The sequence below is a fragment of the Macaca mulatta genome, chromosome 1 (assembly GCF_049350105.2).
Source record: "Macaca mulatta isolate MMU2019108-1 chromosome 1, T2T-MMU8v2.0, whole genome shotgun sequence".
NCBI lineage: Eukaryota > Metazoa > Chordata > Mammalia > Primates > Cercopithecidae > Macaca > Macaca mulatta.
In genome coordinates this window covers 74397830-74411949 of record NC_133406.1, presented here as the reverse complement: position 1 = coordinate 74411949, position 14120 = coordinate 74397830, and the positions used below count along the sequence as shown (strand labels likewise).

Here is a 14120-nt window from a genome sequence, read left to right as displayed (position 1 = left end):
GAGCTATTAGACTATACCCTGGGCATAGTGACCTGGTCGATACTGGGACATCTACTGCCCAAATGGTTGACTGTAGCACACTGTTCGAAAGCCCTGCTGTCTTTAGGCTTTTGGTTCACAGAAGAGTAACTTGTGTGAAGTAAGAAATATTTTCAGGGATCGGAGACAAAATGCTTGTTTTTCCATCTGCTGTGCATCTTTGTTTCTGTCTAGGAGGTTTTCGAGATTCTCTCTTCGGATCCATTGGCGTCATGTAGTTGAGCAGTTGTGAGGATATAGTTAATTAAGCTGCATTAGGGCAAATATACACACTTGTTAAAACACTTAATTTGCCTCAATAATATTGATTACATGGCAGAAGTTTGTTTAAACTAAATGGTATTTCCCCCCTACTGTTACAGTTTTTGAATGCAATCTGTATAATAGCTAATAGCCATCATCAGTTAAATATCATGTTAGTTATAAAGTAATGTCATAAGAATTGATTTGGACTTGGCAGTGGAGGAGAGCTCTCCCTTCAAAGCCGATGTAGATGATTAGCCAGAGTTTTAAGCAGAATCATGGTTCATATAAACTGTGTATATTTTATAGACTTATAACTGCTCTATATTACATGAGTGCCCATTATATTAAAGAAAAGCTCAGACAGTTAATTATGCAAAACATCATGTATGCAATTACTCGGCATTATTATGCATTTAACAGTTTTATTGATTTGTCAGTAGCTCACTTACTGTATTTAGAGCCATAAACAAGAGATGCTCACCCCCAGATTGAAATAGGTCCAAGAAAACAAGCTAAGGATAAATTGCACTACTAAGCGCCTCTGCATCAGATCGAATCCTTAAACACAGAAACTGTCAACAATCATAATGTGCAACACATTGTGATATCACAGGACCATTTCTTTTCCCATTAATAAAGTTTATCAACCAGGAAGCATAAAAAATCACCTGGCAATACAAATTGAAGCAACCGCAATTTCCTACATCTAAAATAGTCTGGATGGCTTAAGGAAATCAGCAGTCACTTCCAGCTTGCACAGCATAGTAAAATGGGATGCTGCTGTGTCCACAGACACTTACACCACATACATACTTACAATGCCCCTAGTCCCCATTAGTTTAGTCGATCTTATTAGTGCATTTCTCTTGCCATTTTTCTGGACTTCCATTGCAAGGAATGAATTGTCTCCATTTCCAAATCCCTTAGATTTTGCAGGAGTGAAGACATAGGATTCTATCGGTATCTTTATATGCCAGATTGAGTGACAAACCACCTTGGTTTACTTGGGATTTAGGGGTATCCAGGACATGGGATTTTACTGCTAAAACCAGGATAGTTGACCAACCTAATATTAGAAAAAAATTAAATAAGAAAGGACCATTGAACTCTACAACCCTAAAAGCAGATAGGGTTTCGGTGAGGTCCTGCTGTTAAGAGTTTGGTCAGTAGGTATGAAATTATAATGCATGGGACACTTTTATTTCAATGATCAGCCAGAAATGAGTTGAAGGTCTTGGTTACTTGTACTGAATTTCCTTTTTGCTTGCAGCAGAGAGCTTTTTACAGAGTTGGGAGAGCTTTCAGCTCTGATTTTTCTTTTTAGGGGGCTGGCTCCATGTCTCCACATTACATAGCTCTATCTCTTGTCAGCAACTCAGGCACCAGCTTTGAGGGCAGCTGTTTTATTATTCTTGTTCTTCATGGAGTAAGCTAGAGAGAGTCTTTTGGACTAAATGCACAAGTTATTTGTTCAAAGAATCAAGAAGCAGCATTACTAAATCTAAGTCATTGTGATCCTGATATACAGAAATCCATTCTATTAGATAGGGCTCAATGCTTGTTAAAGCAGGCCTTAAAATTGTACAGAAGCATGTGTGTATAAGTTGCCCATGTGTTTTTATCTTTCTGAGCGTGTGGACCAGGATTCACAATTCTTCCTTTACAATTAATGATCTCCTTCCGTTAGGTTAACCAGGCAGACCTTAAGATATTTCCTATTAAAAGAAAAAATCCTTTCTCTTCTTTTCCCAACTAAGCCAGTGTACCTTAATGCAATGATGATATGTTAGACCCAGCAGTTGTCAAAGCATCGTATTACTGTGATGCCATAATGACACCCTGTCTCTGTAAAGTAGTCATGTTTTCTCAAATCACACGTTGCACCGTTGATTTCTGACATGACACTTCATTCGGTTGCTTTCCCTTTCTTCAGCATCACCATTCTCTGACAATAGCAGCTGGTGCCCATTTTGTTACTAAGTGATTCACATTTTGCCACTTTACGAGAGTGCAATTAGTTGAAGCAGGGGGAAAAAAAGCTCATTGTAAAGTAGCGTGCTTGAAGTTGTAACTCAGGCTGCCATGGGAGCTGCTGGGGTCATGGGCTCTGAAGCCTGTACCTCTGGGAGCTACAGCATTAGTCTAGAGGTTTTCTTCTGAAAGCATAAAACACACACACACACACACACACACAAATACACACTATAGGCTATTAAGAGCTTTTTATTTTTTTAAACACAAATACTTAAATATTTAATCTGGTAATTTCAGAACGTAGAAAATCAACCAATCACCATAGATTCATTTTTGTTTTGAATCAGTAGTGATTTTGATAACCTTCTTTTCTGTCCCTGAAATTCTGTGATTCCGATGAATCACACAGAGGAGCTGGGGACTCTTCTTATCTCTGTATTTGTATGTAAACTTGGAGGTTTGCTGCATTGTGTCCTTATACAAAAATATTGGAAATAAATTTTTAAAGCATTTGGAATTTATAATGATGATGATTACCTTTCCAGGCCCTTAAGGATGACAAAGAAGAAAAGCAAATATGTTGACTTCTTTAGTTGACATTTCTTTAGCCTACCAAAGGGTTTATTATTGGTATAGTAAAAGTGGCAGAAGATCTTGCCTTAGTATAACAAACGAGAAGATCTAAGATGATCTGTACACACATTCCTTAGGAGAATTTTATGCAGCCATTTTCCCATTTATTTCTCCATTTGTTTTAGGGGGGAAATACAGTAGCAAATGAATTCAAGATCTGTGTAAAATTCACATGATGAAATACAGCTGCTTGTTAAGAACTTGTATTTCGGTGAAAGGGTTAATAATGCATAACCCTATGGAACATTATTGTTATGCCAGTGTTTAACAAATGAAAGTACTGGCTGAGCTTCAGAACTTCCATTGAAATGTAGAGCCCTTTGAACATCAGCACGTGCATGTGGAGATTCAAACTCCTGACAGTTCATTCACGATCACACATTTACCTGGATGTAGGTAGAATCTCCGAAAACAATTATTAATCCAAAAATAATTACAATATAAATTGAACATTAACTTACAGATTATCCTTTTTTCCCCTACAGCAGCAACTTTAATTGATTCTTATTCTTTCTTTCCCTCACTCTGTGTACACACATATACGCACCATTAATGAACTTTCAAAAACTACATCTTTAAATAGTCAAACAACTAAGACATTTTGTTTGGCCGATTGTTAGTATCTAACACCAAAGATAATTTTTACCCTTGCTGGCCCTAAGCAGGGCTAGGAAATGACTTCTTAGGTTGAAGTATGATCATCAGAATTATTTGATGCTGTATCTCAAACTGTGTTGAAATGCTTTTTAAAGCCCTGAAATTTCAGGTAGGCTGTTAAATTCCTCAAACCTAGTGTCTCGTATAGAAACTAAAGGTTATTCTTGACATTGTTATTTCCCCTTCCAGTTTATTCTCAGGGGGTTCATTCAGAGGTTTTGGGAAGGGAGCTACCTGGTCCTACTCCCTGTTCATCTCACCATTTCTCTTAAAATAATGATAGTAACCATACTAAGGCTTTAAAATAAATATTTCCCACATATTTCGACACATGTTATTTCTATTCATAATTCTTAACTAAATTTAGATTTTTATTAATCCAATGTGACTTAAAATTTCTGCATTAACAGCACAATGTGGAATTGGGCTTATTCTCTTTGGCTACAGATAAAGCCATCATTTTGAAAATGGCTCTTTCTGACAAAAAGGTGTTCTTTTGAAATAAAGTCCTATTCACTACATTCCTCTTAGAGTTAATGTGAATTTTAGTGCCTCTAATTTTAGATTGAAGTGAAGTCTAGAATAAAACCCACCAGCTGACAATTGAATTTATAGATAGTTGTGAATATTTCAGGCTTGAATAATAGAGCTGTAGAATTTCAGAGACAGAGAGGCAGAGAATTAAGACTCGCTGTAGTTTTAGGTTATAATATAATAGTGTCTAGGAAGTGTTCAGTGTAATGCGCTAAGTAGTAATTAGGAGACAGCTGTGTTCTTTCAGGGATTCTGTTTAGGCATCACTGCAAACCCTGGGTGGGTGATGCAGTAGGGCAGACCTGCAGCCAGCGCAGTGGCTCCTTCAGCCCTTTTCCACTTATACATGGGCTGTGGATGTAATTGCTGAGAAATAAAACCAGTAGATCTCTGCGTGCCACCTCTAACTTGCTTGCTTGCTTATTTATTAAAATTGAGTAAATAAACACCATGAAAAACTCTGTTGTCCTCGAGACATCTCTGCTCTGGACCTTGGAGTCAGGCCTGAGTTCAGATTCAGGCTGCACTGCTTCCTAGCTGTACGACCCTCAGCAAATTTTGAAAGGTCTGAGGCTCGGTTTCCTAAAGAGAAATATCTCCCTTACAAAGTTATCTTGGGGATTCAATGAGGGGTAATATCTGTAAAGTGCTCAGCTCAGTGCCTGGCACATAATAGGCACTTGATAAATGGCAATTCTGACTTTTATTATTTCCACGGGGCAAAAGATATTAATTAAGGAAACACTTCGTGGCAGGGCAAAAACATGCACAACCTGCAGCACAAACCCAGTGGGTTCACTTTCATTTATGGCTCCAGTGGCCAGACCTTGTTTAGGAGAAGATATTTCTTCTGTTTCAAGGACCTCTCTGGCAGCTCGTGCCTCCTGAATTTCCTTGTTTTATCCAGCCTATTGCCAAGTTATGGTGTGAGATTTTGGATGCGACAACTTGCTGGAGAGTCCTTATTTTTCAGGGACTTTAACAACATGCATTTGACACATAAATATTTGATGGTTTAGCAAATAACTAATCCGTAAATGGGAGGGCAATTTCTGGCCTTGTTCTTTAAATCAAGAGTTCTGCAAATTTTACAAGTGCATGAAGAAGAGCCTGAATAAAAGAAAACTGGGGTGGAAGTGACCATGGAAGATACAGGAAAAGAGAGAGAGGAAAAAAGAATTTTTAAAAAGAGGGCCTGAAGATCAAGCAGCCCCAAGCAACTCTCCTCTGGATGAAAAAAAAAAAATTAAATAAAGAAATGGTGCCTTGTAGGCAGATGGTGAAATAGTTAATTGTCATAGCTGTGAGAAATTCAGTGCTAGAGAGAGGAAAGGGGAGCAAGCATGGTTTAGTACCCTAATAACTTCTAACTCTAGTCTAAGATCATAATGTATGTGCGCGCAGTCCAGTAATTATAAGGTAATAAGTGAAGTGGTGGTGTAAGTGCTCTAAATTAAAAGGAATTCACAGGGCTGCTGTAAGTCAGTGCCGACCCGCTTTCTTTCAAACGTTGACTTGAGGAAAGTGCTTAGCCCAGAGTGCTAAGGAGACAAGGAGAGCGATCTATTAATTACAACGTTCATTAACAGTGACGGGTACAAGGCAGCAGATGCAGAAGAGAGAGGACGCCGTAGTTCAGGCTGGCGAGGGGGATATTTTTTTCTTTCACTAGTTCTTGAGGAAAGGACAACACAAGTGGGTGGACGAAAGCACGAAGATATTTTGGTGGCTTTCTCCTTCCTATTTGCTTTCTTCACATCCTGATACTGCTTGACTTTAGAAAGCTGTGCAAGATTTCTCAAAGTGAAATATCTTTGGTAAGAGGCAAACCTTGCCTCAATGCTTTGCTCCTGAGACCGCCTTCTTGGAACAGTTAAGTGAAACTTCCTGCCAGAAAAGTTCCATATTTTTCTTCATTTTAAAGTAACCGAACAATGGAGTACCTGGAGGAGAGCATGAAATTTGCGCAATGATCAAAAATCATTAGATTTATAGTGAAAGAGATAACTGCATCCCTTTGGTTATCCTGTGACAAGTCCCCCAAATTCTAGTGAATGACCATTACCCAGAGGGATTCCCATAAATCAACTTTCCACTGGGAAGCAATTATCTAAGTCCCTTTCTTGACTGTCACCTCTTCTTTCTATAGTGAGTTCTCGGAAGCTTCTTAGAGATTTTGCTAAACAAGATTTTGCACAATGGCTAAATAAAAAGAAAATAGGACCAATTATATCTTTTCATCTAATTACCTTTCCAGAAATTCGGTCGCTTGTGAGACCAACAAAGAAAGAGGGATGAAGTGTTTCTTCCAGATAAGAAAAACAGTGTGCCAGATTACATGCTTCATCATTTTTCCTTTTAGGAGGTATAATGTTAAATGACAAAAAGAAGTGGGGGAAGGACCATCACAAGTATATTTTTTAGGACAAAATTTGATACATTTCTACTTTACTGAATATAAATATAACATCAGATAATATAATATCAGATTTGTGAACTCACAGGTATACTGAAGGCTCAAATGGCTTTTACTGATTCATCTCTTAAATAATGGCATATGTGAATGTGCATGAACACATGCACGCATTTATTAATGAATGCTAGTGATCAGTCACTAAGTTTTGCAGGCTCTAGGAAATAATCTTTAAATATTGGCTTTAATTTTATACTTGATGTCTTTCTATATTGCCAAATGGCTATGAAATAGAGCAATTTAAATAAAGAAACAAAGTGATTGAGGATATATTCCCTATGTGTTTTAGTCAGATCAATAAAAGACACAGTTATGCTTATGGAAGCGTGCTGACAAACAGTAATTACAGAGCTGAGAATCATCTGTTCAGCCTTGAAAATAAAAGTTTTATTCCGCTCATAATAAAATGATTGCAGCATCAGAATGAGGAAGGAAAGGTAGAGTGAGGATAAATACAATTTTAGAAATGGTATAGACTTTGCAAATCACCACCTCTTCCATTGATAAATTTAGAATCTAGAGTTGATTTAGATATTGACACTGGTTCTCCAAGAGAAAGGTAAAATGAAAGCAATTGGACCCTTTAGAGCTTTTGTTTATGGCCTGTCTGGGCCCCTTGTTGTAACCCTGTCATGCCCTTATGCTGATTACCTTCTTGTAGAACAAGAAGTATTGACTAGAGAATGAATGATGTGTAGTCCCTAGCCCTTAGGAAACACTCTCAAAGAGCAATGTCTTTAACATATGAATTTTTTAAACATATGAATGTTTTTTTTCCTCCTTTTCCCTTTCCCTTTCCCTTTCTCTATTTTTTCACCATCTCTTTTGTTTCTACCTCTTTTGGTGTCTGTGTTTGACACTCTCTCCTCTTTCTCTCTCTGTATCTCCCTCAATCTCAGGCTTCTCTGCAGAATGTCAAACAAAGATCGACACATTGATTCCAGCTGTTCGTCCTTCATCAAGACGGAACCTTCCAGCCCGGCCTCCCTGACGGACAGCGTCAACCACCACAGCCCTGGTGGCTCATCAGACGCCAGTGGGAGCTACAGTTCAACCATGAATGGCCATCAGAACGGACTTGACTCGCCACCTCTCTACCCTTCTGCTCCTATCCTGGGAGGTAGTGGTCCTGTCAGGAAACTGTATGATGACTGCTCCAGCACTATCGTTGAAGATCCCCAGACCAAGTGTGAATACATGCTCAACTCGATGCCCAAGAGACTGTGTTTAGTGTGTGGTGACATCGCTTCTGGGTACCACTATGGGGTAGCGTCATGTGAAGCCTGCAAGGCGTTCTTCAAGAGGACAATTCAAGGTTAGTGTCGGACCTGGGAATACTCTCCCCACTTCCAACCTCACGTGATGAGTTTTTGTTTTTCCTTATTCTTATTCTCATAAGTCAAGTACCATAGTTTTAATTCTCTCTCGAGTAGAAAATAGAAATAGATTACAATTGATAGTGGAAGATTTATAGACTAAAATCCCCCCAGATATACTCCATATCTATTAATTTTCCTCTTACTCTTAAGCTTTAATGATGCAAGGATAATAAACTTTGGGTAGAGTTTATAAGCGCATAGTTATTATTAGAGCAATGTGGGTCTATAGAGCAACTGTACAAATGCACATTGGACTAACAGTGTTTTTGACCCCTTTGGATCTTCTTACAGATGCATGGAAATAAATACTTTAGACCAGTGATTTTCAAACTTGAGTGTGCATTAAAATCATCTGAAAATCGTGTTAAAATGTAGATTCCTGGGTCCTACCTCCAGAGTTTCTGATTCATTAGATCTGGAGTGGGGACCTGCCTGAGATTGTATATTTTAAATAAATTTTCAGGTAATGTTGATGATACTGCCAGTCCAGGGACCAATTTTAAGAATCACTGCTCTAGACCAATTTAATTACCTACTCATCTTTATTTTTTCCTTGTGGTTGGCTATACTTATTCTAACTTTTAAATGAATTTATGTAAAAAATTTCCAAATTATGTCAACAAAATGTCATCGAATGATAGAACGTACCTCCAACATATATAAGTGATATATACCCCAAACTTCATAGATTTCAGATTTATAAATAACATTATTTCCCCCATATAGTGTAGAAAAATAGGACTGAAATTTGTTTATGCCCTTTTAAACTGGTGATCTACAGATCTAGAATTCAGTTCATTAAAAATCTATAGATATATATATATATATTCTGGCAAAAAAAATTCACGTTTTTAGGTCTCTTGTGATTCACTTTTGAAGAAAATAGGGGAAGGAAAAACATATATTTTGAGGATCCACAGCTCACCAATGGTTCTGTTCAGTGGTTTATGAAATGTGTCTTCCTAACAACCAGTTATGGACACGAAGTCTATCTTCCCACATATCAGTGGTTCTCAAACTTGCCAGCTCATTGGAATCAGTGGAAGACTTAAAAAAACATGCTGATGCCAGGGCTCATGTCCCCAAATTCTGAATTAATTGGTCTTGGGTACAGCCAGGGAAAGGGGGATTTTTGAAAGCTTCCTAGGTGATGGTTAATGTAAAGGCAAAGTTAAGAACCACTGCACTGTACTGTGTTGTATTATTTGACAGCAGTTCTCAAAGCACAGTGGCTGTACCAGCAGTACCAGCATCATCTGAGAAAATGTAAGAAATGCAAGTTCCCAGGCCCCATCCTGTATTAACTCAAACAGAATCTCTGGGTGTGGGTCTAGCAATCTGCATTTTACCAACCCTCTGTGTAATCCTGATGTAATTCAAATTTAGAACCACTGCTCTAGACCATGCTACTGCTGATTTACCACTGACCATAGACCATCATCATCTAATGGCCCCTTGTTGGGCAGAACTGAAACCAATTTATTTGGAGCCTTCATAATTTTGTGATGTACTAGTTTTCAAAGCACAAAAGAAGTAATGTTTGTTAAGTGCTAATCCTTTTAAATATTTCCACAAAACATGATTCTGAAAACCCTTATGTGTACATAGAGCAGTCTCCCACCTTCCCCTTTTTTTTCTTTTTTGTTTTTGAGGCGGATTTTTACTCTTGTGGCCTAGGCTAGAGTGCAATGGCATGATCTTGACTCACTGCAACCTCCATCTCCTGGGTTCAAGTGATTCTCTTGCCTCAGCTTCCCAAGTAGCTGGGATTACAGACAGGCACCAACACGGCCCACTAATTTTGTATTTTTAGTCGAGACAAGGTTTCATCTCATTGGTCAGACTGGTCTCGAACTCCTGGCCTCACGTGATCCACCTGCCTCAGCCTCCCAAAGTGCTGGGATTACAGACATGAGCCACTGCGCCCGGCCCACCTTCCCTTTTAAGAGCATCTGGAAATCCAACTCTTCTCCATCAGTTGCACTGAGCATTTTAGTGACAATCCCTAGTGGAATTGGTTGTACTGTCTCTCCCTTGCTTTTTTGTTGTCTGTTACATAACTTCCTTGATCTGTGGCTGATGAGAACACAATCAAAATGTTTACTTAGTCAGGTACAGTGGCTTATGCCTGTAATCCCACCACTTTGGGAGGCTGAGGCTGGAGGATCCCTAAGGCCAAAAGTTTAAAAGATTAATCTGGGCAACAAAGTGAGAATCCTATCTCTGTAAAAAATTTACAAATTAGTTGAGCATGGTGGCATGTGCCTGTAGTCCTGGTTACTGGAAAGGTTGAGGCAGAAGGATTGCTTGAGCCCAGGAATTGCAGGTTGCAGTGAGCCATGATTGCACTTCAGCCTGGGGTGACAGAGCTAGACACAGTCTCAAAAAAAAAAAAAAAAAAAAAAATGTTTACCCAAAGCACAATTTCTCAAGACATCATACTCTTACATAGTAGATGAGATACCTAATCCTAATCTTTTCATAGCCTTTCATAGTTGTAATGAAGAGCACAAAGCCAAGTTGTATGCAGTATATATGAATGTCCTAAATATCTTCATAGCTGTATCTTTATAATTTCTGGCTCAACATTGCTATATTTACTGATATTTTCTTACAAAAATCTTTAATTTACTGGATCTTTATTTTCTTTATCCTCATCTATTAGTTGAAGGCATTAACCTCAGAATACTTAAGTTTAAAATGAAATAGAAAATCACATGGAATGCAAGTAAGCTAAAAACAATGGTGGTCTGTGCACAAGGCTTTTTATCACCTCTGGGCATTTGAGAAATCTCTTCAGTCTATTTGGTACCACTGCAAAACTTGAGAATGAAAGCATACCTCATATCTTTGGGTGTTTACCAGCCATTGTTCAACAGTGTTGCAACCCTTATGGTTACAAAGTATATAAAATTTAAACTGTTATTAATTTGATTTTGTTAACTCAGTTTACACAGCTCTGCATGTAACTACACAAAGATAAGCAAATATTTTGGGATAAATTCAGGAGCACTGAGTGCACTGATATAAGCAAGAGGTTCCCGATGTGAAAACCACTCCCATTTATTCAACAAATATTTACTGAGAACCTACTGCGATTCAGACAGCAGGTTGGTTGGAGTGTCCTCTTATGCACATTTTATTAAAGCTTTGTTCCCAAAGGCTGTGGATTGAGATGAATTCCTCTAACAAATGTCTCCTGCCTTGAGGAAATACCCATGTTTAGGGTTTAGGGGATTAAACCCTCGAGTCTTTGGTATGTTTTGTAAAGATAGAATAACAATGTGAAAAAATTTCCTGATACATGTCTCAAAACATTTTACAGGTTAGACATTAATAGCTCTGCAATAGTTACTTACTGAACAATAATTAGAATAGAGCAATTGGAATTCTATGCATGATTATTCTTTAGGATGCTGAAATGCTACCAAAAGCTTAACAGAGCAAAGCACAGGGTGATTCTTGGCATTGATGTATGTGCTCAGTTTTACTCCATATTGGAGAGAGCAAGTTTCAAGGATTTTGAGCAGAAGACAGAGATGTCACTGTCCAGATTAGCACTCTGGACTTGCCCACCTGGCTGTGCTTGTAGCTGGCAGCTGCGCAACACTTGGTGAGGCTACCCTGCTAGCTACATCATCAGGCATCACACTGTGGTGCTCACTTAGCCCCAAAAAGGCAGTGAGGCAAATAAAGGGATTAAATTGTGAAAGTATAATGTAATAATTAGAGCGGTAATTGTAAGGAAGATTGGAACGGCCCCTCCTTTCTGTGGCCAAATACAGTAGTGATAGCGGTTGAACTCCAAAGATGTTGAGTGTGGCCCAGACTCTTATTCCAATGCTGAAGCTGCCTTAGAGTTCATTCTCATGCCTTCAGACAGCATTGCAGCCAAACCACCCTTCACAGATCTTAGTCTCTCCCTCCCCTCCATTAAAGCTCTCTAAGGAAAAAGAAGAGATTATGTAACTCCCCTTGACAACAAGTCTTTCTAGACTAGAGCCCCAATGGCCAGGCCGTTACATAAATGTGACTCCTGCCTCACCAGGGCCTGATTCTACTCTCACTGACTTAAGGGACATGTGCATCCATAGGCATTTTCATGTATGCCATCATCTGTTAAGATCTTTCCTTTTTTATATATCTTCTTCTTATTATTTTTGAGACAGGGTCTCACTGTGTTGCCCAGGCAGTTGTACAGTGATGTGATCTTGGCTTACTGCAGCCTTAACCTCCTGGGCTCAAGTGATCCCTCCCCCTCAGCCTCCCAAGTAGCTGGATAACAGGCATGCACCACCAGGCCTCCCTAATTTTTCACTCTTCTGTAGAGATGGGATCTCCCTATGTTGCTCAGGCCGGTCTCAAACTTCGGGCCTCAAAAGATCCTCCTGCTTCAGTCTCCCAAAGTGCTGGGATTACAGGCATGAGCCATCTTATTTCTTATTTTAACAATTTATTTTTAGGATTAGTTATCGAGTGTGTAATAAATATATAAGTTTAAAAAGTTGGGAAAAAATACTTCTTAAACTTGGAACCAAAAGAACATCTATCCAGAACACATGTTGAGAAAAGTAATACAAATTGTTGTTTTCAGAGCTGAATGTGCTATTTCTGTTGTGAAAGACAATTAATCATGGATTTCAATGAAAGGTAAATAGAAAGGAATATTTTACTTATTGACTATTTTCAAGTTATCATTGAAAAACTATTGAATTAGGTCAGCATTTAGTTGGGTAGAAACCAAAGTTTTGCTTTTTTGTTTTTGTTTTCAGCTGACCAAAATTCTTTTTACAAAACTTTGACAGCTCTACCCTGTCATCAAATAGGGTTACAATGGCAGCAGCGATTTCATGTCATTTTTTAGGCATAGTAATTTTGGGGATGTGATATTGTTATTTTGATTTATTTTCCAATTCCAATTTTGGCCTTAATTCATAAATGAGTGGAGCCTGCCTTCCTTCTTTCCTTCCTTCCTTCCTTTCTTCCTTCTTTCCTTCCTTCCTTCCTTCCTTCCTTCCTTCCTTCCTTCCTTCCTTCCTTCCCTCCTTCCTTCCTTCCTTCCTTCCTTCCTTCCTTCCTTCCTTCCTTCCTTCCTTCCTTCCTTCCTTCCTTCTTTTTCTTTCTTTTCTTTTCTTTTCAAACTTCTCATTAAGAGTTTCTCCTAGACTCTTGTTAAGGAGGCAAGAGAAGGAAAACATCCTTATACCCAAGTAGGTCAATACATATTTCATTGTTTAATAGACAAAAAACACTGGCCTCCTGAAGTTTTTCTGTCCATATCATAAGGACAATAATTTTATAAATAGTTTTCTTTGTGTAGATAATATAGCCATTCTAACTGCTCCTTATAGTGCTATAGAGTATTCTTCTTTCCCCCACATTTAAAAAGTAGGAAATCATATATTTTAAAATATGATATTTTAAAAAGATGTTCATTATAGCATGGGTTTTGGATTTATAAAAGCCAGGCCCAAGTCTCAGTCACTTACCAGCTGTGAGACCTTAACCCCTCCGTTCCTCTGTTTCCCAAGTGGTGAGGGTTACATGAAAGAATGAGTATCAAAGTACTTGACCCATAGTAAATGTACAATAAATTATTAACTTTGGTTGATACTGGGAATGTGACTGGGATACGCAGACACTGGATGGTTCGTGTCATATAACACAGAGTTATCCTTGATGCTAAACTAGAAGGACAGGTATGTCACCTTCCTGAGCTCACAGCTGTCTCCACCCTTTAGCTATGATCACAAACCCTCTCTCCCTGTAGCCATTTCTCACTGACGGTGCCTTTATATGATTGGAGGCATTTAGGTGAACTGTCTGGGAATTTGTTTAGTTATATTTAGCTCATGGTGCTCAATTAACTTTATTTCCCTGTGAATATGGATGGGAAACGGCATACATCAAAAAGCAAGCCTGAATTTGGAACTTGCATAAAACATTAAATTCTCAGTTAGCTTCACATGTGAAATTTAGGCGCTGAGGTAGTAGCATATCTTCCCTGCGTGAGGTGTGGGAGTGACCATTATGGAACTAAGTCCACTCTGAACACTGTGGGGCCTAGGACAAGAGTACAGCACACACCCAAATACTGCATAGTGTATGTAAATATGTTAAAGTTATAAATCAAGATACCAAATCCCTAAGTGAAATTTGTTCTAGTGTCTTATTTGACCAACTAT

At 38.5% G+C, this 14120-nt stretch overlaps 1 protein-coding gene across 17 annotated transcripts in view; it reads left to right on the top strand.

Annotated features, from left to right (window-relative positions):
- The window catches only part of ESRRG (estrogen related receptor gamma), a 643479-nt gene that overhangs the window by 458219 nt on the left and 171140 nt on the right, over positions 1–14120 (top strand). For all 17 annotated transcript variants that reach the window (XM_077986966.1, XM_077986938.1, XM_077986937.1 and 14 more), the window contains one exon: positions 7456–7871. In XM_077986966.1, the coding sequence (XP_077843092.1) occupies positions 7469–7871 (403 nt within the window). In that variant the 5' untranslated portion in view covers positions 7456–7468. The remainder of the gene's footprint in view (positions 1–7455; positions 7872–14120) is intronic.